Source organism: Aythya fuligula, chromosome 5 (genome assembly GCF_009819795.1).
Source record: "Aythya fuligula isolate bAytFul2 chromosome 5, bAytFul2.pri, whole genome shotgun sequence".
Taxonomy (NCBI): domain Eukaryota; kingdom Metazoa; phylum Chordata; class Aves; order Anseriformes; family Anatidae; genus Aythya; species Aythya fuligula.
This window is the reverse complement of record NC_045563.1, coordinates 28,606,692-28,634,051: the sequence shown is the minus strand read 5'-3', so window position 1 is coordinate 28,634,051 and position 27,360 is coordinate 28,606,692. Positions and strand designations below refer to the sequence as shown.

General features: G+C 39.0%; 1 protein-coding gene across 2 annotated transcripts in view; it reads right to left on the bottom strand.

The window, feature by feature from the left end:
• Window positions 1–9,505: 9,505 nt before the first annotated feature.
• Window positions 9,506–27,360, bottom strand: part of TSHR (thyroid stimulating hormone receptor) — a 66,276-nt gene continuing 48,421 nt past the window's right edge. For both annotated transcript variants that reach the window (XM_032188805.1, XM_032188806.1), the window contains 3 exons: window positions 22,448–22,525; window positions 12,402–12,590; window positions 9,506–10,916 (listed from right to left, as the gene is read on the bottom strand). In XM_032188805.1, the coding sequence (XP_032044696.1) occupies window positions 9,506–10,916; window positions 12,402–12,590; window positions 22,448–22,525 (1,678 nt within the window). The remainder of the gene's footprint in view (window positions 10,917–12,401; window positions 12,591–22,447; window positions 22,526–27,360) is intronic.

The following is a 27,360-nucleotide window of genomic DNA, read 5'->3' as shown; positions in this document are numbered from 1 at the left end:
TGTTTGCCACTTCATTTACTATCTTGCATGTGCATTTGTTTTATACACAATGTTTAATGTTTATCACTGTAATAACAATGAAGATTCTGAATTTATTTTTTTCACAAGAGTAACTTCTCTGTCACCTACTTGTTGAGTTTGCTTTGTAGGCTTTCTATTTAAAATAATCAGAATGTCATAAAAAGTCACATTTTAATCTTGGTGCCAGACATCTGTATTTATTTAAGAATTACTGCCCTGTGGTAACTGGAGACTCGCGTCTTGAGACAAGATTGGTGTATGATCTGCAGTGTTAGTCCTGTAAATGAAAATGCAGGACTACCGCAAATAAAATACCCAGTTGTTGGAGGAGAGCAGGATAAGCAGAAAGGTTTTGGCAGTGACACAGATTGACAGAATAGCTTTCTAGTGTGAGCAGGTGACATCTTAGTTTTGGATAGTCTGAAAAACCATACTGTTTTTTTGTCTTATTTACTATTTTCTAAAGGATTTTGAGATGATTCATAAGAAGTATCAGAAATTATGATATTTATTTAGTCCTATCACTGCTATCTGAGTTTGCATACTATGTAAGAAAAAAATAAATTGGAAAAATCACCTGTAGTTTTGGCCAAAATAATTTCAAAAGGACACCAAAAAGGGGATGAAAAGCAGAACAGTGACAAATTAGTAGCAGCCTCAAGTTAAAAAAAACAAAACAAAACCCAAGCTGTTTTCATCCCTTAAAGATAAAAGCATTACTGTTGTGAATGTTAACTGTGCTCACCCAGCTGTGCATGAGCAAAGTATTTCAGGGGTGGTTATTTGCCAACTCAAACGTATTTAAAATACCAGATTTTTTCTAATTGATTTCTTTATGGCTTTATTCTTTAACTGCTGAAGTAAGAGAGGATAAGGGGTCTTAGGATAGCATTTAATGTATCCCCATTTGATCTCAATTAGATACCATTCTTACAACGTACAGTTTTATAACTGTGTTACCTTTGGAGTCTGGGTTTTGCATTGTTTTTTGAAGTAGGGCTTTCATTTGAAGCCTGGCTGAAGACTAAATCTTGCTGCTTATTGTCAGAGCAGTCTCTGTCAGTCTTTTTTTTTCCAAAGTGTTTTTTCACCACTAATGGGATTATGCCAACACCACTCTAATCCTTCCAGATGTAATGACATCTGTCGTTCAACTGCAGTTCGTTTCACTGTACTATTTTTTACCTTCATTGTGGATATCTAAAAATCACAGAAGTATATTTATAACAAATTATTTCTTAGAGTGAAGACTTTTATGGTAATTTTGATGTGAAATGCCTGTACAATTAAATCTTTTTACATGGTGTAAACATGCATGTACTTGGTTAACTTTAAGGGCAATCTGAAATAACAAGGTAATGCATAGAGATGAAGTGCTGAAAATACACTTTGCTTTCCAAGTCGTACTGAGTGACCCATCCACTCCCATAGTTAAAATCCCCTCTCTGGAGATGGATGCTGGTCGGCCGGTATTTTAAAGTGCCTTTTAGTGATATTATTTCTTAAAAATACAACTGGGTGTATTTGGTTTATACTTTCTTGTTTTAGTTTTTGTTCTTAGTTCAGTTTTGTACAAGAAATTGTAAACAGTAAGTGTTCTATTCGGACAAGTGTATTTCAATAACAAATTCAAAACAAAGCTATTGATAAATTGTAAAACAAAAAATCTTGATACACAAACTTATGTGGACACACAATTGTGTCATGTTAGAAATGCTTTTCTTTTGCTAGAGGTACCAAATGAAGCAGAACTGCACTGCAGACAAGCCCTCCAGACACCCGAACAGAAGACGTGTTTGGAATCAGCAGCTGGGATGCTGCTTTTCAAGCTGCAGGAGTCAGTGCAGGAGCTGGCAGGATTTAATGTCAAGGTAAAGAAAACTCCTACCTAGCAGGCATAAGATGATGATGGAGACAATGGTTTGGACTATCAAAACAAGGAAGGCAATCTGTTCTACCAAACCACCTTGCTTCCTGATTTTTCCAAAGGCTTGTTCCCGTTTCTCCTAGGAATCCTGCTGCAAGGTCCCTGCAGATAGGGCTCCTCCACATGTCCTGCCTGACCAGTGCCTGAGGACTTCATGCAGACTTTTCCCCTCAGAGGAACCAGCAAACTCCAGGTGGGCTGCCCTGATTCAGCAGGTAATGTTTTCTGAGAAATACGGTGTTCTAGGGAGTACAGCACTTCTGAAAATGATACATGGCAGAATTCACCCTGCAAAACTTCTGTTAGTAGATTTTGTTCTGTTTTGGGCTGCTCGTTTCTGAGAAAATTTTTGCAGGATGGAAGTTCTTTCCTTCTGGGCTTACCTTGTCAAAACTTTTAACAAGACGAAAAGGTTTGTACTGGGAATAAGATTTCTGATGCACTGTTCTCTGTGACCTGAATTTGGCTGATTTCAGCAAATAGTTTTAATCTTAAAACACTAAAGCAGCAGCTAGTAAAATTTCCCATATATATGGAGAGTTAACACATTGCTTGATAAGTGTGGTGATGCAATACTAATGCTAAAAGCTGTTCAGTTAAAGAAGAAATGTATTTGCTTTGCAGCCACTTCTGCATTTATCGCTAGTTGATTTTGGAAGGGAGCAGAGAGGAAGTGAAGCAATGCTTAAGAGATCAAATTGCTCTTAATGTATATATATAGAATAACTTCTGGCTTTCATTTTCTGTTCCAAATTGTTCTGTTCATACCTTTTGCAGCTTTCTATAATTTCTCCCTGAGGTGGCTGTGTGTATGTTGCCATGTAGCTTAAATCAGTTCTAGACAATAGGTACGTGGAAAATGTAAAGTACTTCATATATGGCACAGGATTTCTGCTGTGGTAAGGGAAAGAGTCATAAAGAGACTCGGGAAGGAGGAAACTGAGAGAACACAGGATAAGGGTAAGGTAGCAAGACTTTTTACAAAATCTGAGAGAGTGCAAACATGCTTAGTGGTAGGGAGAGAAGTGTAAGTAAGGAACAAAAACCTGTTTTTTTTTTTCCAGGACTTTTCTTGGGAAAGTGCATCTGCCAGTGCGTCAGCCACCCATTCCAATTCTCTTTTACCACGATATACCTCGTTGCTGGGTTTAATTGGAAGTCTGCAGCTAGCTACAAAGAATTGTTCTGCTGTTTCCCCAGTTCCCTCTAGGCAGCAGCAGTAACCCACCTATGATTTAGGGAATTATTTGACTACAGTCAGCCTACAAACAGCACTGTAGGTGCAGCACAAATACAGTCGTCTTGCTGCTTAGTATTTCAGTGCTATCCTGTATGTGCCAGTTAGCAGTGAGCCATGGAGAAGACAGACAAATAGAGCCTTAGAAATTCGAGTGATAGTTTTTTTTTGTTAAAACCCACATTACTGCTTGGATTTTTTGTTGCAGTTTGCCTTCACGTAAGGCAGGGAGTACTGTCATTTTCCCTCACAGTTACGCTTTTCAAGGAAAAGCCACTGTCATTTCAGCTGTAAGACAACCAGCATGGGTTTCATAGTCTAGCCAGTTAACAGCGCCAGTGTTGGCAACAGGAAGGCAGCAAAGTAGTTCTTTAAAAAAGTATCACAATATATATACAAGGAGCAGTCCTATCCCACTGTAATGACTGTTTAGTGGGCTCTTAGATACACATTATGAATGAAGTTGATGTTCACAGCAGAAAAAAAAAAAAAAAAAAGCTCTTCAAAAAAAAGAAAAATAGAGAACCAAAGGGTTCTCTATTTGTCCTCACCACAGCTGCATAGTGAACGTCTGAGAACCAAAATGAGCGTGCTTTTCTTTACCTAATGCATTAACAAAGCTCTGTAAGCTTCGGCTAAACCACACAGATGCACAACAGTAAAGATGTGGCTTCAGGTGGCCACACATACAGGGCTTGGCATTGTATAGAATCAGAACAACATGGAGTGCTACTACCCAAAAACAGGGTAAGCTTGGGTTGATTCATATTAAAGCAGAAAGTGAACTCTTCAAAGAAGGAAGTTCACGGTGGCCCAAAAGAGTTCCAAGTCCTATGCTGCAGTTGATGAGACTTTTCCATTTTTTTTGAATACTGATACAATATGTTAAGGGTGGAAAATAAGGACTGGCAATTACAAACAAACAAAAAAAAAATCCACAGGATTAGTATTCTGTGTAATATGAGACCCTGAGATAATCTGAAGTACTGTAGCAATTCACACCAACATGTGTGCATCATGGGGAAAGGAGGTTAAAACTGGTGGGTTATGCTGATAAAATTGTCCATGTATGGACCTTTTAGAGCATCCATTGATTTGCTTTCATGTCACTATAATCACACAAAAATAAGTTAGGCTAGACAGAAGAAACTAAACAGTTTAAAAGTATTTCAATTTTGATGTAGATGTGTTATTGGCCCAGTATCAATTCTAGGTCTACAGTGCTGTCAGAACGTCTCAGTGTGCGTCACCAGGACCTCTTAACCACCTTCTGTTCCAGAGCATGATAATGGCCCTTCACAACTTGTGCCATAGCCAACAAAGCCTACATCAGAGCGCAGTGTCATATGTTTTCACAATCCCTTCCAAGGAGTAGGGGAGTGCACAACAAAAAGGCACGATTAGGTGTTCAATTAATTGTGTGCCTTACCCCATCCAATTTTAACTGCAAGCCAGACACCATTTGATTGCGGAGGGGTTTTAGACCAAGGGTGCCTTGCGTCTGTTAGGGGAAAAAAAAAAAACAAACAAATAACAGATTATGCTGCTATTGCCAAACAGCCTGGAAAGGAGGGGTTGGCTCATTTTAACACATGAGTATAGGAGTTCTGCTCAGATCAAGCTTTACTATTCAAGGATTTCTTTCATACGAATTTTCCAAAGGCTATATTGTGAGCATTAATATATAAACTATCTGGCAAGAAAGGAAATAGAAGTGCGTTTTGTTTATGTTTGTATGCTGAAAAGCTATGGTATTGATTTGAAATTTACTTTTTATTACTTATTACAGGTTCCAGGATTCCATAGCAGGGTGTGCTTTACTTTGACTGTAGCTGACCCACTGCAGGTGGTGTCATCTGTCTACTCATACAAGAAAACGTGTCTGTCCTTGGGTGGGGAGAAGGGAGATAGCCAGCTTAAATTGCTCACAGAAAATTTCAAGTCTCATAACCAAGGCTGCGATGCAGCTTTACAGCTTTTTTCTTCTCTGTGTCTGAGAATGAGGAAGTCTTTCATTGTGTATGTATTGGCACTATAAATTATGCAAATACAATCTCACAAGTTTATGTAGAAAAAATATTGGCGTTTTCTGCCACCCTGAAACGGGATTTTTATATTTTGTTCTCCCATCCAAATTCACAGAGCCAGCCAAAGTCCTGAAGACTGTGGCTCTTGCCATTTCTATGCAGGGTTTTGAGTGAGGACAGCCAGTCTTGCCCTTGCAGCTCAGAGCACATCACTTAAGATGTGTGTTTGTCTTTTTTTTTTTTTTTTTTTCCCTGCATATCACTTTATATCTGTGCTGAATTTCTTTTGCCAGTCATTCAGTCTTAAGGAGTATTTCTGCAGTTGTTCATAGTCATATCCGTTCTTCTTGATTCTCTAGATACCTTAGTTTTATTGCAAACTTTCCTTACTGTTCATTCCTTGTTCCAGGTCCCTAATGCACTTGCTGAACAGCACAGGCCTCCTGGAAAGAACTATTTATTCATGGTCATTTGTTAGCCTACTTGTCCCAGTTAGCATCTACAACTGAGAAAGAGATTGCTTGAGCCCTAAAGCTTCATGAGAGCTGAAGCTTCATAAATGCCACAAGATGGTGCATCATGGTGCACTGATGCTGAAGTCAACTGAGTTTTTTTAGGACAGGGAGGGTATGTCAAGACTTGACTGATACTTTATTTAGCTATGTGAGAATTCTTGCTGCAGTCTCTTTACCACATAATTTTCTTACTGTGTGTGTTTTCTAATGAAGTATCCAATCGTTAGTCATTGTGGCTGTCACATACAAATCAAGTTTAGAAAGGAGTGTGAAAATGATCAAATACCAGATTTAGTCTTTGAAGAGGATCTCATGGCTGTTAGGTGATTCTTCTGACTGTCTTGAATGTTTTCAGTGATGATTTTGGAACTCCGGAGCTCAGCAGTAATCTCAGTAAAATACAGATGTATCTTTCCATCTCTGCTGCACTGAAATGGCTGTTTAGGACAACTTTTTCCCTGCTAGTTGTGGGGAAAAAAACAAAATCTCCGTCAAATAGTGTCAGTCTTTTTTGGCTGTGTGCTAGCCAAGGAGAACAATTAAATTCAGTGCAGGAGAAATGGTCTTAACTTCTTTTAGAGGAAAAATATTCTAAAACCTTCAGAAAAGCTCACTGGGCCTCTTAAAATTTCAAACAAAACATTTTATTCTAATGCGCTGCATTATTTCTGAAGTATTCTAGAGAAAGGAAAAAAAAAAGTGCTTACTGCCGGGAATAGGACATCTTGCTGAGACAGTTAAAATAGCAATTATTACATCAGGGTGTATGCAAAACCAAAAATGGCTGACAGGACTGACCAGAGCAGAAATGCAAGAGAATATCTATAGGATACAGCTATTTACAAATAAACACATGAAAAATAATTTATTTGAAAGTCTACTGCATGGATGTTTCCCGTAGCTTCTTAAATATTTTTCATCGAGATAAACACAAAAGGAATATGCAAGACAAAACAGAAATACCTAACTTTGTTCATAACGGCAATATCACAGAATCTTTTTAATTGACAAAATATGTGCAGTGGTGGGAGATAAAGTTCAATAATGTGTAAATGCACGTCTTCCGTAAGTAACAGCAAAGGGCTGTATTAATTCAAAGTCATACTGCAGGCAGTCCAAAATTCCACGTCTTTCCAATGTCCTAGTAGTTTCCATGGAGTGAATCTTCTGGTTTCATTTAAGGTGAAAAGATGTTTGAAATAAGTGATCTGTGGTACTTCTAAAAACAGTTTTAAAATGTTAATTGATTTAGTCTTTCCTCTCTTTTTGAAAAAGCATATGATTCAAGCTTGGATTTTCTTTTCCCCCCTACTGGTACACTAGTGCATATGGAATTTGTAGCATAAATACATGTATACAGTATATGCATGGAATTTGATTGTCTTAGCTTCTGATGAAGTGATAAAGGCACTCAGGAAAGTATGGACAGATAACCATTTCTCCCTTTAACGAGCATTTCTGTGTCAGAAGGACAGCAGAATCTGAGGGCAGGGGTTGCAACTGTAGTAGCTTGCTGTGTATGGTACTCTTGGACAGGACTAGGGTGCTCTGAATGCTACTGTCCCAAGATGGAGTTAACAGTGATGGAATAATTTTTTTTATAAGATCATGTCATGGTTTCAGTGAATGGTAGGCCCTTTTTTCTGTTCACTGAAGCAGCCTTTATTTATAATTAGGAATGTGAAATCAAATTGTGTTTGAACGAGTATGTATATGGCATTCACAATCCTGCAGTTACTGGCTGTAATAGCTCATGGTTGGAAGGGCTCTACCATTATGTTTGTTTGGAGCCTACTGACTCTCATTGTAAGAGTCTTGACTGCTGTCTGCTCAATTTAATCACTATTCTCCAAAGACTGTAACTCCATTAAAATTGTATAGATACTACAAAAATGAGCTTTAAAATACCTACCTGAAGGCAGAGACTCACTCAGTATTCTTTGTTCTCATGGTAGGCATTCCAAATAGATAGGTGAAATAATCAATGGCAATCTCAGCACCAGTCCTGCAGAGCTAGTATCTACATTTGGCTGAGAACAGGTCTGATCCTGCTGTCAGAACCAGGCACTTGTGCCACACAAGTGTTAACAAGCTGATGCAGAGCAGCTTCTAACCCGACTCCTGATCTCTGCAGGAGATGCAGAGAGCCAGGCCCTGGCTTATTTGACTGTGGCATGTGGGTGAAGTTACCACAGCCAAGCCTGATCTAAAGTTTGGCTGTATTTAGCAGCAGGTGTGCCAGAAGGGTGCTTTAGTGCTTTGCTGTAGCAAGAACCTGTGTAATGTTCCTTGTGTCTGAGCTTGCATTTCCTTAAGCACAGTGTGGTGAGTATGCACCTAAGCTGCAGGCATGCAGTGGCCAGCCAAAAGATAACCATGTGGTATACGTGGCTGTACTGCAGACCTTACAACATTCAGATACAGATCTCCCCACAAGATGGAGAGGTATTCTTAAAATATGTTGGAGGAGCCAACAGCTGGCCTTCAATTCAGTAACCGAAGGGCATGAAGTAACTTGAAGACACAATCCGCACCCTCTGTCTAAGTGAGGCAGCTCAGCATAGCAAGTGCTAGAAGGAAAGTCATTCTAGCTGTGTAAGAGAGAGGTAAGTAGGAACAGCAGTGGTAAGGAAGCAGTACTTGGTGTTCAACATAAATGTGCTCAGATTCGTGGAATCACAGAATGGCTGAGGTTGGAAGTGACTTCTGAAGTCATCTCATCCAAACCCCTGCTTGAGCAGGGCCACCCAGAGCAGGTTAACCAGGATCACACCCAGGTGGCTTTTGAAGATCTCCAAGGAAGAGAGACTACAGCCTGTCTGGGCAGCTTGTGCCAGTGCTCAGTCACCTGCGCAGTAAAGTGGTTCCTGATGTTCAAATTAAACAGCATTGTAGTTAGGTGAAGAATGGAGAGCTGCATTAAAATTTAGTACAATCTCAAATTTTCAACCATCAAAAAAATATGAACAACATTAACTTGGGTAGACTGAATTTCTTTACAAGAAATTCATATTAAACCATCTCCTACGTAGGTTTATCAGAAAGTGAGAGAATGTGATAGCAAGAGGTATTTTTGCAACACACAGACAAATGTCCTAATGTTTGTTACCAGTTATGAATAACAGCAAAATCAATGGTATTTGTCTTTTCGTATTTGCCTTTATAGCAGTAAGAAGCTTCTCTTCTCACTTCACCTAAGTAAACCAAAAACTGCAAACAAAGTCTTGGCTTCATTTCAGGTCAGGATGGTAGGAGCAGAAGGAATCTGTTTCGTTTCACACCCAAGTGGAAGTTTTAAGAATTTGCTATTATAAAACCAAAGCTTTTGACACACAGGCAGTTAACACTGAAGAGCTTCAACTTTTAGTATTTTTTAATCTCATTTTATCTCTAAGACTGTACGTCCATTTTAGTCATAACAGTACCCTGACAATGGTACTCTGACGTTTTATGCTTGGTCTCCTGCTTCCTTATTTTATTTTATTTTTTAGATGAAGGTACATTTAATATTTGCTGACTTTATTTCAGTATATTAAATTTCCTATTTATATAGAACCTTCACATCCATTTCCAGCAGCATCATTGGAACACTATCTTGTCACCTGCACTGATAAGAATGTGAGACAAGGTTCAAGTGACTCATCTTTCAGAAGCTATTTGAGATATCACAAGGATAGGGTAGGGAAAAAAGGATAAGGAGAAAACATTATCTTTTCACTCAACTTTCTGTATGCACAGCCAGCTGTTTACTAGATTGTGGTTGTGATACTTGGAGATGTCATAGCTCAGTTTGCTTGGATTCCTCGACAAGAATTTGGTTTTGTGTTGTCATAGCAGGAAGGTAATCATTGACTGGGTCTTGAATGCTCGTAAGAATCTGACCTACCCCTCGGCTGATTCTCTGCCCATAAGAGCCACTGCTGTTTTTGGCTGAGATTGTCTGGCCTCTGTAGACTTGAGCCTGATGCTCACATATTCCAAACTTGCTTAGCAGGATAAACACATCTCTTTGGAAAGCTTTGGTGAAAATAGCATATAGAAATGGGTTGGCACAAGAGTTGAGTGGGTAGAAGAGTACCAGCAAAATCTTTGAATTAGTGACAGTTATCAATGGTTTGTTCATAATGGCAGATAAAGCATGGAAAGAGATGGGAGCCATGCACAGAAAGTCAGTGAAAATCAACACAGCCATCCGTTTGGCAATCTTGGTGTCTTTGTCCCCTGACTTGTACTGAGGGTTTCGCACAGTGATGTAGATTTTTATGTAGCAGGCACAAATGATGACAAAAGCGATGATGTTACATATTAAAACAAAGACAACGTAGGCTTCAGCCACTGGTGTTTCTGTGTCCATAGGCAAGCAGATGCTGACTTTGCTGTAGCTGCTGACTCCAACCAGTGGCATAAGGGCCAGAAGAAAGCACGAGAGCCAACCTCCCAGCATGATAACCAAAGCATGCCGGAGGCGAATCTTCCGATCTGGGCGCATGGCAAACGTGATGGCGTACCAGCGCTCCAGGGTGATCACAGTGAGTGTGTATATAGAAAGTTCACTAGCAAAGACTGTGAAAAAGCCTGCTGTGTTGCAGCCAGGCCCTGTCTGCCACTCTATAGCATGATTATAGTACTCTGACCTGGTGTAGAGATCCACTGAAGCAATCAGGAGAAGGTATAACCCCATGCAAAAATCAGCAAAGGCCAAGTTACACATAAGAAAGCGTGGTACAGTCAATTTGTAGTGGCTAGTCAGAAGGATGAAAAGGACAAAAATGTTACCTAGGATGGCCAGCAGGTTCACAAACCATACCACAATCCTCAGAAATTGATATCCCATTATGTCCTCACAGGGATTAAACTCATCAGGTTCTGGAGTGCATATTACATCCTCGTTGCTTCCACAGACAGGATAGTCATAATGACTGTCAAAGGTCTGCATGTCGTCCGTTTGAGGGTTCTTCAGCTCTTGGCCAAATCCAACATTTCCTTCCCCATGATCTTCGAAAAAAATGTAATATTGGGAATTTTCATGAAAATTTCTGAACTTGGTGTTTTTGTCATATGTAGTATCAGTGTGGTCTGTGTATTCTTCTGTATAATCTTTGTAAAGTGGACCTCTGAGAGTTTTGACTGATCTTCTCTTACGAAAGCTGTGACTGCTGGTCTGGTTACACATCAGATACTCCAGAATTCTGAAAGAGTACAGGGGAGAATTACCACTGGCATTTACAGTCTGAGGTAAACAAAGGGAACACTTCAAAAACAAATCACTGAATAAGAATGTAGCTATAAAAGTGTAATCAGACATATTTTTGTTAACATAAAGTGAACAATAAGCTTGAACGTTTCTAGGGTCAAACATCTCAGGAGACTTCATCATCACAATAGCTATTTTTTTTTTCAGTCTACGTCTTTCCTTTCTCTATTACTGTCAGATATCCCCAGTAGTAAATTGGCCTGCCACCATCTATAATCCCTCTTCCTTCTTGGTAGTAGTTCACAAGATTGTTTATAACGCCTTAGATGATACACGCAATGTTATTTTCCTTTTCATTTTTACTCACAAATCACTTTCTGTAAGAATTTTAATCACTTTCATTTCTGTTCTATGTATTTCCTCTACTTTACTTACAGCTAACTAGTACCATAGTAGTTGGGAATACAGTGCATCATGGTGTGATGCACCTGCATTTGTAGTCAAAATTAATTTGTATTTATTAGTAGAAAAAAGTTGCAATTCAGCATCATTTTTTGTTTAGAACTTGAAATCACTTAAAATTTAAGATTGCGTAAAATTCAGTCTGAGATATGTTCATGTTCGCTAATAGACATGCATGTCCGTAGTGTTTTTTTTATTAGGTTGTGCTGGGTTCCTTCTGCACATTATTCCTGTCCAAGTTTTGAATCTCTCCCGTCTTATTTGATTGTCCTCATTTTTCCCAGTCCATTTTAACTGTGAATGTTATTGGTACGTGAGTTTTTTCTTCAACAATTCATGCACTTATCGTAGCATATTTTCTAATATACTGTACACTGCAATGGCAAATACTGCATTACTGAAGATTGAGGCTGTTTTCCTGAATTGAGGGTTGGCCTCAGTAAGAGTTCATGGCTCTAAACCTTATTAAATTTTGTAGAAAATTACACTGAATTTGAATTCTGAAGTAGAATGCTGCTAACCACAGCAAGCCATTCCCTCTTGTGTGCTCCCCTTCCCCCCATGCAGCAGATTAGTTGCTGTGTTGAAACAGGACATCTATAAATGTATTTTTTCCCTCCAGAAGCTATCAGCACCTCTTCTGATGGGAAGCTGGAAATCCTGCTAAAATTACTACTGCAGAATATCGTACATCCTTGGTTTTTCAGTTAGAAAACATCTGAAACATGAGGTTATAAACCCTCAAAAAAGTTATTTTTCTAGTCCTTGCTGTAGCATATTCTGGTTGTTCTTTCTACCATTTTTTTTTTTCCTTCTGGGCTTAGCAAAAGGAAGAAAAAGGTCCTACACATTGTGTATCAAAAATTATATCAAAAATTCTTTTTTCCCTCAGCTGGAATTGTAACCTCTGTTTCAAAGAATGTCCTCTATACCTAGAAAAATGTTCATAAGTGTCAATATATGTAACTTTATATTAGTACTAAAACATTGTCTTCATTTAATTCCTTTAAAAACTCACCCACTGCTTTTTTTCATGTGCTTGAAAGCACAGCAGTGACTTGGATAGGACAGATCAGCTCGCATTAGTTGAAAAAAAATCTTTACAGCTGGTAACTTCTTTAAAGTCCATGTGTTTTTGGCCATTAGTTCTTTAAGGCTTTCCAGTCCTTTGGCTGGAAGATTAACAATCTCTGTTCTGGAGATATCCCTAGGTAAAGGAAGAAACAGACAAACTTCAGAAAATAAAGTGACTGGCTCTGAAATTTCAGATTCTTACAGTGATTGATGAATTTTGTAGAATTCTACAGCAAATATCAAATCCAGGGGAGGTTTTAGCAAGCTGCACAGGTATTTTCCACTTTTGAAGCACAAGAGCAGTTACTACATATTCTTTTGAACTATATGTAAATAAACCCTAACTTGACACCAGGGACTGATTCAATCAATTCACAAGCTCAGATTCAACTAACAGTTTAGCATATAAATAACTTTATGTACAAGAACATGTCCATTTCCTTCATTAGGAATACTATGTATACCTTCCAGGCATGTACATATACTGTCAGTATGTTTCAAAGATTTATTATATCACTTTGCTAGGTTCTGATGCCATTCAAATTCAAGTACAAAATTAATTCCTTCTATGATTTTCTCTGTGTTTTAAAGCTTATTTTTAATGTCTCGGAGAACAGACATGATGAAGAAATACTAGGACTTCTAAAATAACACCTTTAGAGCCAACCATGTAATGCATGTACAACAAAAATACAACAGTTCTTCAATAAGACTGGATCTTCCACTGGAAGAGCTATTTTCTTTTGGGCTTACTCATTTTAACCTATTGGGATACTTCAAGAGAGAGCACTATAATTGCTAAAACAACATTTTTCATAACCTGAAATTAAATTCCTCTACCTCAGCGTATCCTGAAACTCTCAGGAAATGTAGTATGTTTGATGCTTTCTCTTTACTGAGTTCAGCTCAGCAGTTGCATTGCCCGGTTTGTGGATTTCCTTTAGAACTATAAGCTGCATGCCAGCTGATTCTGCTAGTGTTTTCCACTCATCTGTTTGCTTTGTCCCTAAACCTCTCTGTAAAGAAATAAACCAGTAAAAACGTTTCAAGTGTAGGAGGAACACTAAGCACTTGCATCATGAACACCCATGCTAATAAATAGTTCAGCTTTTTCTATGCATTGTTTTCCAAGAGTGCTGTTCTTGTCACGCTGTGTTTTACCCGCTCTGGCTGGTTTCTTGTGTCTAGAAGAAAATTATTACTAATTTTATTCTTTAAATAAATTGCTTCTCAATCTCTTGGTTTTACTCTGCCTTATTTTTTCTTTTGTTTTGCTAGTGTTTGTTTATAATTAAGTTGCTTCCACTGTTTGAAGCAGGGCTTTTTACTTCTAATAGCTTCTTTGCTATCATACATATTAAAATATGTCACAAGGAGTTGATTTCAGTAACGTCAGCTTCTTTTTTTTTTTTCCCCTCAGATCTGTTTTGGTAGATTGTGTTTCTGCTAAGGCCTTGAGATGGGTCTTAGAACAGTTTGAATGCTGCCTACTGTCATTTTATCTTTGAATCCAGAGATCATCCAGTTTGACCTCTGTCCTCAAAGCAGGATCATCTAGAGCCAGTTGCTCAGAGCTAGGTCCTGTTGAGTTTTCAGTATCTCAAGAAATGTATACTTCACAACCTCTCTGGGTAGCTTGTTGCAGCTTTTGACTACCTGCACAGTAAGGACGTTTTTGTTATGTTGAACTGGACTTTTCTGTATTTCAGTTTGTGCTTTTTTGCCTCTTGTCCTGTTACTGGGTACCACTGAGAAGAGGCCTGGATCCATCTTCCCAGCTCCCTCCCCACCTTTCAACTATTTATACACATTGCTAAGTTTTTCTTGAGTCTTCTCTTCTCCAGGCTAAGCATTCCCAGCTCTCTCGGCGTTATCATGAATGACAGTTGCTCTAATCCCTTATTAACTCAGTTACCTTTACCTATTTATTTTTCACCAGTTTCCTCATTTTACGTAGACCTCCTTCTGATGCAAAACATCTTGTTAATGCACATCTTGGACAAGACCTTACTAAGACGTAGCTGGCTGTTTGGCAATCCCTATCAAGTACTCATGGTGGTGGCAGCTACCTGCAGGAATGGACCATGGCTAAACGTCATGTGATGGGAAACGTTAATGCTTTTTGGAAGGGAAGTGACACATCACAAACTCTTGGGAGTTCTTTGAAGGTATTCTCACACAAACATAGGGAGAAAGGTGATGCTGTTTGTACAATGAACTTTTTTTCTGAAAAGCCTTGTCAGTTAGATATCAATTGCGATTGAGGTAACTAAGATGTTATGTGACAAGAGGAATGGCTCTCATGGATTAATAAAAAATTAAAAATAGGGGAGGAGCTTGGTACCTAGCGAGAAGTATTCATACTAGGAGAAGAACAGAAAATGAACTGGTATCAGAATATACATGTTACCACAGCAGAGGCCCACAGAAGCTAAATTAGTGCTGATAATACTGAAATATTCATAAACAGTCTGAAAAGAGAATGAGTAGAAGCAATGAAGTTTGTTCCTGCCACAAAATTACACAGGGTGGTGAAAGCTAAAGCTAACCATGAAAAGGAGCAGAAAGATCCTGTAATACTAAGTGACTGAGCGGTAAAATAATAGATGTGATTTAATGCTGATGAACATAAGGTATGCTTAGGAAAAGCAATCTTAACAGTATGTAGATGACAATGAGGTTTAATTTACCTAGCACTCTGGAAACATCTTGGAGTCCTCACTGTAAATGTCATCTCAGTGCTATTCAGTAACGTTGAAGGGAAATAGAATGCTAAGGATTTTTAGGAAAGAATGAGAAAATAGAACAGAGAAAAATCACTCTAAATCTAACATGACTACATCTCAAATACTTTATGCAATTCTATAAATACTACATGTATTTTACAGTGTGCAAATAAAGTAGAAAAGCATAGAAAGGATGATCAGAAGTATCAAAAACTTCCTATATGAAGTAATAAGGAGTAGGTATAGAAGCTTGATAAAGAAGGCTCAGAAGTCTGGAAGTTTCCTGGGTCCCCAGTTTGGGAAGTCCCTGAACTACTGGTACCGTGTCTGCCACCGAGAGGTCTTACCGCCTGTCTGTACCACTGCTATTGCAAATAGAAAACCCTCTTGGGAGTCTGGTGGTAATTTGTTCTCCTCTGGAAGGTAACGTTGCAGTTACCCTACCTAAGCCCACACTTTGTTAGCAGAGCCTGTCAACTGGCCAGAGGAAAAAATGTGGGCTTGGTTGGGATTTTTTTACCTTACCAATCCAGTATTGAAGATTATATGTTAAGATTCTCATACAACTTCAAACAGCTCAGCAGCTGTCTTGAAACTAGAAAGCAGAGGATTGGAAAGGTTTTAAATAATAACTATTAATCTTCAGAGCAATGTGTATCCAAGAAGTCAGAGTTACCAGGCAGATAATTGAATCTGTGTCTGTATTAATATAGAGGACAAGTTTTCTTAAGTGTTTTTCTTCTGTTTCACTGTATGATCAGCCCTTACTCTGGGCTGCTCAGAAAAATGGGAAGTGACTGCAGCTACGACAGCCTCACTAATACATATTTATATAGATAACTAAGACATTATTAAAACACAGCAAGTGTACAATGCACAGAGTATCCTGCTACTACTGCTAGGCTGTAGCTGGCTCAAAGACGCACGAGAATATACAAGAGATCTGATAGACTCAGCAAGAGCATCTGTCACAAAATTAAGTGACTATAGAAGAGGTTGGGCAAGAAAACTGAGACAATGAATGATAATGAGTCAGGAAGGAAATGGTCAAATTAGCAGAACAGGTGTGCAGCCTCCAGCTTAGCCCTGCGTATTCGCAGGATAGTAAGGTAGCCAATAAGCCACCAATTCTTGAAATGTTGGGGAGGATTCTTGAAATGTTGGGGAGGACAGTGGAAGCACAGGCCTGTCAGTCTCATGTCTGAACTGGGCTTTTTCTTAGAAGTTCAAGCAAAAAGTACAGTTAATGAAGATATGGGTTAATATGATATACCTGAGGGAAGTTAGCATGTAAAGGGCTTTTGTAAAGTCCCACTTGAGAAATGAACCTGAGTGTTATGAGAAAAATTTGCTCTTAGAGCATCCTAGGACTTCTACAAGGCCTTTGACAAACCACCACCAAAGGCTAATATATAATATGTATATAATATCATGTCCAATATTTTATATAATTATATATATTTTTTGAATGTAAATATATAATATGTAATTACAATGTTATATATTATAATATTAACAAGCAAGCAGCATTATGTGAGACACTGAATGTTCAGGGTTATCTTGAAGTGCTGGAAAAATTTCCTGCAAGCCCAGATCCAGACCAGACTCCAGCATTTAGCTGGGATATAGAGCTGCTCAGGTAACTGGTAGTGGTCGATCTTCAGTAGTACAGAGCTCTGCACTGCGGAGTGTAAAAGTAACCAAAGTGCATTCGCTCACTTCTAAAACCATGGCTCGTTAGCTGTTTCTTTTTTCCTCATGGTTTCTCATAAATCTCAAGACATTTCTAGGAATGTCTTGACATATCTAAGTAAGCTGTTGCTTAACTTACATGAAACTTGCACATTAGATTGCAGAGACATGGGTGAGCTTCAGAGGAATATGGGAGTAAAACATAGTTTATGACCTAGGAGATGTTTTCTGAATGAACTGTATGTATGATACAAGTATCAAATCTGGGCAGCTAAATATTTGTCTTATACTTTTTTCTGGATTATCATTGTTGGACTATTTCTTTATGAAGTTCAGAACTAGATGTAATGGGTAATAGCTTTTTTCAACAACCTCTTTCACAGCCAGAAATGTGGTTGTAGTATGAAATCAAATAATAAGAAGAACTTAAAAGGTTGAGAAAATGAGATTGAATGCGTAGTAGCACAATTAAGAATTTTTACCTAATCACACATAGATTTCTGAGTATTGCAGTACTATAATAGTTTAAAAAGCACAAGATATATGTGCTTTTTATATGTGCTTTTTTATATGTGCAAGATGGGCTTAGATTCCTCATATTATTTCTGTTTACTGAAATAGTCTTTAAATTGACAAATTTGCACTGTTTGATTAGCAGAATGTGGAGTGTTCCCGTTCCTTGGAGACTTGCTTGTGCTCAGTGGCAGGAAGAATGGAACCTCCATAGGTAGGACTTTTTCCTAGACCGGGAAGTGATATTTTAAAGAGTGCTTCTGCTTTCTAAAGATGATCAATTGCCCACATATATCCTGTACGACAATAATGTTTTGAATTTGGGCTGCATGTTTTGCGAAAGCCAATTGCACAATAAGCCTGATTATGTTTATATTTTTGTTGTATTCTACTGATTTTGTGTTCTAGGCAGCAGCTCTTCTTGAAGTATTTTTGTAAATCGGGTCCATTGAATCTCTGAATACTAGCCAAGAATCCATTGTCAGGTGAAGAACAATATGCTGCTAAAATAGTTTTCCAAAGGTAGCAATCTGTGTATACATCTGAATGTACAGCAGTGACAGAGGAATCAGAATGACCGGCGTGTGTTCTGTCTTCAGTGATGCCACCCCCCACTTCCTCTGCTTTTGCAAACTGCAAATACGTGAAAAAAGTACCTAAATTTTTAATATCTACTTAAATATACCACCTAACCAGGTGGTCTGAGAGCATGCCTAAACTCATGTAACATACCTAGACAAGGGTAATTATTTTGTAGTTAAATATTTTCCATTGGCTTTCATTAAAGTTAAAATGGAAGAAAATTTCCCCATCAGGGTAGATCCAAGGTAATTATTTTGATCTCCAAGTTGCTGTTGCTGCTGAAATCCTGATCAGGAAAAAAAGCATTAAACAATAGATCTGTGGCACAGACATTTGTTCCATCAACCACAAATTCTCTCACTTCAGGAGTGTGTAAAAGGCAAACCAGAGATGATGAGTTCTGACAGCTTGGTAGGGAGGCAAGGCAGAAAGACAATCTCATTTTTGAGCTCGATAGATACTTCCACCCCCTCTCCTTTTAATTCTGCTACCATTGTAGGCAATGCCCTTCATTGCCCCAGGAAAAGGAATATTCATCTTCTGGCAATCATTTTCCATGGAGTTATTTTTCAAGAAGGAAGAGTATTTAAGTGGAACTTTTTTCTTGAGGAAGGTCCAATGTCCACAAATTCCTATGCCAGCTAATGAAGCTAACAACAGCGAGATGCCTGAACCAAAAATGACTTAATTTATTTATTAAAGTAAGCCAACTCATTTACACTACCCAAGTGGCATATGGAACAGCCATATTGGTCAGACTTCTGAGGCTATTATGCAAGTTAACAAATCTCTCATCTCTCTATAATTAACTCACTAATGTTAGTCTTGATGGTGCAGCAGGGTTGTGTAATAAAGCACTGATTGCAAACACATTTCTGTCCCCCGTGGGAGATGTTACTGGCCCTCAATATGACACAATGATAAATCACAGTGTTTGACTCAGTTCTCATCCATTTTGACTTCAGCCTTCTTAAGGAAGCACATAAGTGGGAGTTTCAGAATTTTTTTTCCCCATTAAAGTAGTTTCTGAATATCAAATAAGGGATCTGTGGAGGTGGAAGGATTCTGCTGTAAATTGGTTTTGGAAGATATCTGCTTAATAACAAACTCTTCTTGCGTCACACATGCAGAATAATTCCTAGCTGTTCACAGATAATAGGAGTCTCTAAAATTGCTACTACAATTCCATTAAAATTAAATTAAAAATTAATACTCTAAAGATCTTTAGCTTAGTACTAGCAAATCAAAAGAATGTGATGTGAAATACTCTTTTTTAATCACTGTTGATATACTGATGCTTACATGCTATTTTATACCTTCTGCCTTTGAGAACAATACCTCTCTGTAATCAGTGAGTGTAGTGATAGGACAAGGAGTAATGACTTTAAAGTAAAAGAGGGTAGATTTAGGTTAGATATAAGGAAGAAATTCTTCACTCAGAGGGCAGTGAGGCCCTGGCACAGGCTGCCCAGAGAAGCTGTGGATGCCCCATCCCTGGAGGTGTTCAAGGTCAGGCTGGATGGGGCTTTGAGCGACTGGTCTACTGGGAGGTGTCCCTGCCCATGGGGTTGGTATTAGATGATCTTTAAGGTTTCTACCAACCCAAACTATTCTATGATTCTATAATATCACTGTAGTATCACATCCCTCTTTAATTATAAATACTACTGTAGCTATAGTCTACCATTCTAATGGGAGATGGATAATTGGCTGTTTAGATTGTAGATGTAAAACATGCCCTGAGATGAAGGGTCAGTGACAGCTATGCTAGCGCTATAATTACAGAAGATCAGAAAAATTTCAAGTCATTTCAGAATCTGTCTTGAAAAGAGAGGGTAAGGTGAGAAGGCAGTTTTCTACAGTTACATATGTATATTCTAGGAAGTGATCTCTAGCCCCTGACACAAGAGGTTTGTGTGGCTTAAATACATCAGCATACAGCATTATTATTAACCCACAACTCTTTGCAGCATGTCATCACTTGTACACCTCTCTGGCATAACAATGACAGTGGTGCTCTAAATGCCCACAGTAACTCCAGGAGTCAAAATCTGCTGCTGCAGGCTCTCACCTCCCTTTTTTTCTTTTGCCATTCCTAGGAGGAGCTTTTCAACCCTTTGTGCCACCTGTAGTCCCAGAGGGAAGATGTTCAGTGAGCTGTATGAGACCTCAAACATAGCAGGAGAGTGTGACTTGGTTTGAGACTGCACATTGCATGTGACAAAGTAGTATCATAATGAAATTATGGTGTCTAGGTAGCATCAGATGGAAAACTTATTTCTGGTCAGATACAAAACGAGAAAGGGATTTTTTTTGTTGCCATGTGCAATATTAAGAAAAAGGCCTCATCAACCGAATACTAATGAAAATAGTGGCTGACTCAGCACCAACACAGTCTCTGCCAGTTGTACTACCATGACTGCCTCAGTACAGAGGTGGGTTGCCTGAGCCTTCCTGGAAGGCAGAAGGCAGTCCAGCCAGCAGGGAAGCAGAGCAGCAATGGCCCTTTCTGGGACAAAACTACCACCCAGGTTCCCTGAGCAGGAAGTTTAACAGCCTCTCTGTAAGCTTTTCCAGTGTTCCCTCCTGATCTATTGCCTTCTGATTCCAGAAAACACTCTTCTGCTCTGCCTAAATGGGCAATTTTCCTGCTGATTGTGGACCATGATCTTAATTGTATTTTTTGTCCAGAATATATAACTTCTAGGAACCAGTTGGAAAACACTTCCTCCTCGTTGTCATCTCAGGATCTGGTCACTCCTGGCATAACTGAAATTTAGCCCTCAGGTGACTCAGTGACAGGATAAAAAAAGTAGGCATTTTAGTCTTTGACAGCATCTCGAGAGACAGTGCAGTGTGTTCCTGCCTTTACCTATTCTCATACACACCTGTATCCCAAGGACTTTGCAAGTTAAAATGAAGAGGGTTGGACTAGATTCCTCCCTTTGCAGGCTCCCTGGAGAGAAGCACTGGCTGAGATGTCCCACCAGTTGGCACCTTTGAGGTGAGAAGGTTGTGGCATAATGTTACCCTGTTGACCTATGCAGTCTGCAATATTTTTTTGCAGAGGGAAGGGGAATGAAAGAAGTGAGAGGACGGGAGGAAGAGTTGGCCTGCGTGCCCTTATAAGCATGGCTGTAGGATTGGTGCTTCCTCTTTCAGATCTGGGGTTAGCTGGTGATGCATCATGTGCCACTGGGAAAGTGAGGAGAATTTAAGGAAGCAGGCAAAATGTCAACCCTTGTGTGATAGGAGTATTTTGGCACAATTTGTTGTTGGAATGACTCTGATTGTTATGGACTGCCCCCCCAGCATCCAGTTATTTCAAGTATCTGCTTCAGAATTAGGAATGCGTGGTCTGTGCTTCTCCCTCCCCCCAGGCTGGTGAAAGGAAAACCTGATACTCACCAGAGCTTGTCTCAGACCCTGTTCTCTGCTAGCAAGTCCAGTGGACCTTGTGGTAGAGAGTGATGTGGAAGAATAATGTGGCCCTGAAAGGTGGGCCCTCAGCCAGATTTTCCTCTTCATCCAACAAGGCCAAGTGATTTAGACAACTGAAGCAGAAGACAGGCTACCATCCACACACAGGTCTCACAATGCATCTGCATTTAGATGCAGGGAACAGAGAGAATCAGAGATTTGATAATGACCTCACTATCAAAGGTGTGTTGCAACTTTGCACAGTAGGTACACAACTCTCCTTAGCATAAAGTTGTATCTGAAATGTCTGCATGTAGCTGGTAGCCAGCCTGATTTTCTGGAGTCAGCAAGATTCTGGGAGAAAAACATCTGTATTTTTTCATAACTATAGCTAATTACTAGGATTCCTTATGGAAACCACACACCATTATGCTGATGTAAAGGTGCCATTCTGAAGAACAGAAAGTGAAACTGATTCTTCCGTGGAGGAAGCACTGCCAGCACCATCTGGTTTTGCAGTGGAGGAGGGAATCTCACTTTTGGCACCTCAGTTTTCCCCATGATTGGTTCTACGTGCGATGTTAAATACTAAATGAATAGAGTCAGACAATATGGTTCTTCTTAAAGTTGTGTCACTCCATATTGCCATTTCTAATTTTACTGGAGAGTTTTTGGAGGATTATGAAATAAGACTGGAAGCTGAGTTATGTGAGAAAGAAGAAAAGGCAGCACCAGAAGTAACTATTCTGTCTAAAATTCCTTTAAAAAAATCTTTTTCCATTTCCTTTACATACATGCTACTACAGTCCTTAGTTTTACAATTGCACTCCAATTGTATAGTCAGGAGACAGATTGTAGCACAGAGTCTTTCAGAAGAAAAACCTGTAGGAACACTATTTCTAACAATAAATGAGTTCCCTAAAGAACAGCTTTCACTGCTGATCATCTTTTTGTAAACATGCCATTCCCACTCTTGCTGCTCAACTGCTGATAACAGTTGGAAAGAAAGCATTGTATTATTTTAAAAGCTTTCTCTACTTCATTTTCTCCTACTCACAGTAGAGTTGGTCCGCTGTGTACTCCCAGAAATGCGTCTTCATTGATAACTTTCAGGTATTTGTTCTTGTGCAGATAGCTGCAGAAACAGACAAAACACAGGTATTTGGAAATAGTTACCCATGGGTTAAAGATCTTCAGTTTACTTGCCTAGTAGATTTACAAAAATCATATGTAAAGGGCCACCCTGTCCCAGTGTTGAGTTGAAGGTACATGGTTGAATGTAGATAATGCAGTGCTAATGAACACTCAAAACAAAACAAAACAAAAACAAAACAACAACAAAAAAAGCACCCAAATGGAACGTTGAATTTTTAATTCAATTCTGTGTTTTTAGATTACATTTTAAAATGATTGATTAGAACATTTTTTTTAATATATATATTTTTAAGCTGGATTCCTGTTTACCGTGGTCTGAAACTGTCGTTTGAAAAGCTTAAAAGTATGAGTTGTTATTGGAGGTAATTTGGTCAAGTTCCAAATTGCTTTATATTTATCTCAGACTTTGTTCTCAGTGGCCTAATACAGTTAATGAAGGTTTTGTGGGAAGATCTGGGAGAAATAATTTGTTTCAGTAATTCCACAGTTGCAGGTGTACAAAGAGAAAGCATAAAAAACCTTCAGGAGCAATAGAAGCACCAGCATCCTATTTTTATGCTGGAGTCACAGTGAATGTATGGCACTGAGCACTTTTTAATGACATTCTGCAAAGAGCAGATAGACATGGAACATGATGAAATGGAAAAACAAGCATTATTTTTATGCATATGGTGCCAGCTTGTGCGTGAGTTGGGTTTACTTGACACAGAGTTAGAACAAAAATGTGGTTTTGGAACAACTGTCCAGCTAAAAAGTACTTCACAAAATGCTATGGGCATGCTAATTTCTTTGACGAGGTGGTACTACAATGCCAATCCCAGTACCTCCCTGGTTAGCCAGGAGGACTGCAAGCAGCCACATCTTCTAAGCATAGGCAGGAATATGTGGAATTTGCTGAGCAATGAAGAGAGACTGAAGATGAGGTTGTGATACGTACACGTGTGTGTGTGTGTGTCTATATATACACAGACACCCCATACACATACATGTAGGGATACAGGTAGGACTTTACTGTGATAATTCTTTCTCTCAACTAGGGATTAAAACCTAGATGGTGTTTTTACTTAGTTCAATCTAGTTCTGTCACAATGTTTACAAGATTAATAGCTTGCAGGCATCAAATCTAGTTGTGCTCGTTAACTTAATTGAATTGGAAATTGATGTCTTATGATGGCAGTCATTTACGAAATATAGTAGTCCCTGGAGAAAGATGAACGAATATCTCTCTCTCTTGGCAGAGGGACACTACATAAGCAATGAGATACTACAGTCCAAGCATTTTGTATCTGTATTATGGTAAGTCAAGACCTCTGAGAGAAGCTTGAACTAAGGCAGCAGTGGAGATGGTGAAAAGCTGCAGGGCTGAGCTTCAGAGCAGAAGTGCAGTGCAATCCATTAAAGAGAACACAGAAAATTGCCAAGGGGAATGTGTAATCCCCTTGATGAAAAGGCTGTAAAATGATCAATGCTATAAAGGCCCTGAAGGAACATAGTGCCTTAGGCACCTGTGACTATCCCATTTATACTCAGAAGGTTTTTCCTCTTTGTATCAATTTTCTGTGTAGTGAGAAAGGTAAAGTCTAATGGCCCAGTAGCAAGCCACAGATTAAAACATGAGACTGTGGTCTAGGAGCAGCAACAACAGCCCCAAGCTGCAGTATTACAGGCAGCTCAGGTTTGGCAGAAGCAGGAAGAGGATCTCCTGCTGATAGGAATGGGACAACAGTCGATCACTCAGGCCAAACAACTGCAAGTGGCAGAATCCCTTGAATCCATTTTGCCAACAAGGATACGGGGCTGGTGGAGGTCTTGCACTGCAAAAATGATGAAGAATAACACGACAGCAGGTGATTTGTAAAATCTTGCTCCTCTTAAGTCCAGCTAAAGGACAAAAACCTTGCAAGGACTGCAGACAGACTGCCTGATGGAGATCATGTTTGAAAGGGTAGATAAAAGCAGAGAAGAATGCCAATGATGTGATCAGCAGAAAAAGAGAGAAACAGGAGGAAACAGTGTTGCCCATGTGAAGCCAGGTGACATTGCTCCAAATGTCACCTATCATGTTCAGAATGTCATTGTTCAGAATTGTTAAGATAATTATAAGTATGATAATCTTAAAAAGAGGATTTTTGTAAAATTTCAGTGTTGTTGGCACAGAAATGATAAGATACCCAGACCAGACCTATTATAGAAATTCAATGACATGAAAGGGTAAAGAGTTTGATATTACTGATTCAGGCAGTAATACTAAAGGTGAAGAGGGAAGGTAAATGTCAGGATGCTGGGTACTATAACTATTATAAACATTTTAAAGCTAGCTTGTGATGTAGCTAGGAAGGCAAAAAATATGAAAGGAAGGTTGTACACCTGCTTTCAGAGTGTGTCAATGTAGATGCTGTGCCCACTGTGCCAGTTAATGGCAGAGGTATATTCCCTGTCAAACCTTTCTTAATTCTAATCTCTGTAACAAAAACACCATTTGAGGTGGTGGCTGTGGAGATATTTCAGTCAACTCAGAAAATGCAGAAGACCACCATTTTACCTCTGTGCTGCAAGAATCTTTCAAATTCAGATAGGTGAACTGGGGTTTGGCTGTAAAAACAAAGTCAAAGCACTTGTTTGGTTTGGAAAAAAAATCAGGTAAAAATTCGAATCCCATCCTAGTTGATGTCATTGGCAAATTTTCCTTAACAGTCGTTGTATACAAGCTTACATTGATCACCATAGTGAGAAATGAGCAGAAGTAAATGCACTTCAGCTGGGTTATACAACGCTAAATCTTAGGGAGCCATGCCAGGATAAAATTTCTGGCATGTTACTTATTGGACATTGCCCATGCCTAAAGCCTTGCTTCTTAGAGAGAAAAACAGCCTATTCTTTCTCCTCATCTATTGGTGTTTGAAATAAGCTTTGTTTCTTCAAAAATATATGACATTATAGTATCACATTACATTTGTGCTTTCTCAGAAGAACTCAGACTTTTATATTCAGTAAATGACAGCCTAGTCACCTTTGGTTTGAACTATTGCTTCAGTTTGCAGATTTCCTCATGATTTTGTCTGCTAATTAATGCAAACATCAAAAACAGAGCAAGAGCTAAGAATTAATCTAAGATTTCAACATCTAAGTTGTAGTTTTGAAGGACAGAAAAACCTGCCTGACCTAATACAACCCGTCTGCTTTAATAATTAGACATTGTTATACAGCCAAGTTTTCCCCAACATTTGAACACTATAGTGAGTGATAAACCTCAAATATAATAGTTTGCATATGCAATAAAAGTCTTCAAACTTACAAATAGAAAGAGCTAGGTGGAGACTTAGGGAAAGGTCATAAGCGTGTGTTACCAAGGAGGGGCTACAACGTTAGCTGCCAGTTTCCACATAGATGAGTCAGGCCCATCAGAATGTACAGTTTCCTGACGCTAATTGATTTCAGTTGTTTAAGCTTTTACTTTGATAGGTACCTCTTTAAAAATTGAAAGAAATAAGACTCTAGTGAATAGTTATTTGATAAAGAAAGTTTATGTATAGCCAGCATAAGTCCTTCCAAGAGTTCCTTTAATCCTGCTTTTACGCATGGCCAAATGGTATAGAGTGTCATTTAAATACAGGGCAGAAAAGAAAACCACAATTGTGATACCCATGTGTATAAACAAAAGTCGAAAGGCTAACAAATCACATGGGTGAAGTGGAATATCTGCCCTTGGTGGGGACATTAGAATAACAGTCATTTTGGAAAGTTGGTGGAAGGCAATCAGATAAACATCACCATCACGATGCAAAGTACGCAGGAAGTCTAGAGTAGGATAAGCAGATGGTTTCATAGTGCTATCAGTAAAAGAAGGGGTTTTGATCATTTTGTTTTAAAATCAGATCAATAAGCTAATGATAAGCTAATAACCAATGACTAATACTGAATCTTGATGGGCTCAAGTTCCAGGGGTAGGTGGGAAATATATTTTTTCAGGTCTGTACTACCACTGCCCCACCAGGACAATGTCACTGTAGTATGCAGAGGAGCATCAAGAAACCTTAGGAGGACATGAGACAGTAATAGGGCATTTAAACTACTGTGTACAATAGGACAATGTCATGTCAGGGCATGACAAAGATATGAGTATTAAGACATTATCAATGCATGCTTCATAAAGTAACAAGTTAGAGAGTCCATCTGAGGAAAAACAATTCTTGATTTCAATTTGAGTGGCTTACGGGATCTATTTCAAAATGTTACTGTCTGAAGTCTGTTTTGTAAGATCAGCCACCAGGTACTGATAATCAGCAACTTTGTAGGCCCAAAAAAGACAAAGAATATACCACAGCTAGAGTCTTCAAAAAGGAGAAATATGTATGTATGAGAAAAGTTCTTTATAAGTAAACAAAAAGAAGCAGGTATAAAAGTTGAATTACCACAGGTGTTCTGGGAACTCTTTAGGGATACCATTTTGGAGATACAGAGAACATGTGAAGAGCATGAGATGGTAAAAGAAAACCAAAATACCGATGTAGTGGGTTTATGTGGCAAGGTTTTGGTAGCAGGGAGCCATAGGGGTGGTTTCTGTGAGAAAGATCTAGAAGCTGCCCCATGTTTGGGAAGGGCCCCATTGTTTTCAAAGCTGAGCCAATAAGCGATGTTGTTTTGCGCCTCTGTGAGAGCATATTTAAGACAGGGAAAAAAACGCTGCGCCAGACAGCAGCCGGGAGAGTCAAGGGAGTGAGAAACAGCCTGCAGGTGCCAAGGTCAGTGTAGAGGGAGGGGGAGAGGTGCTCCAGGCGCCGGAGCAGAAGTCCCCTGCGGCCTGTGGTGAGGACC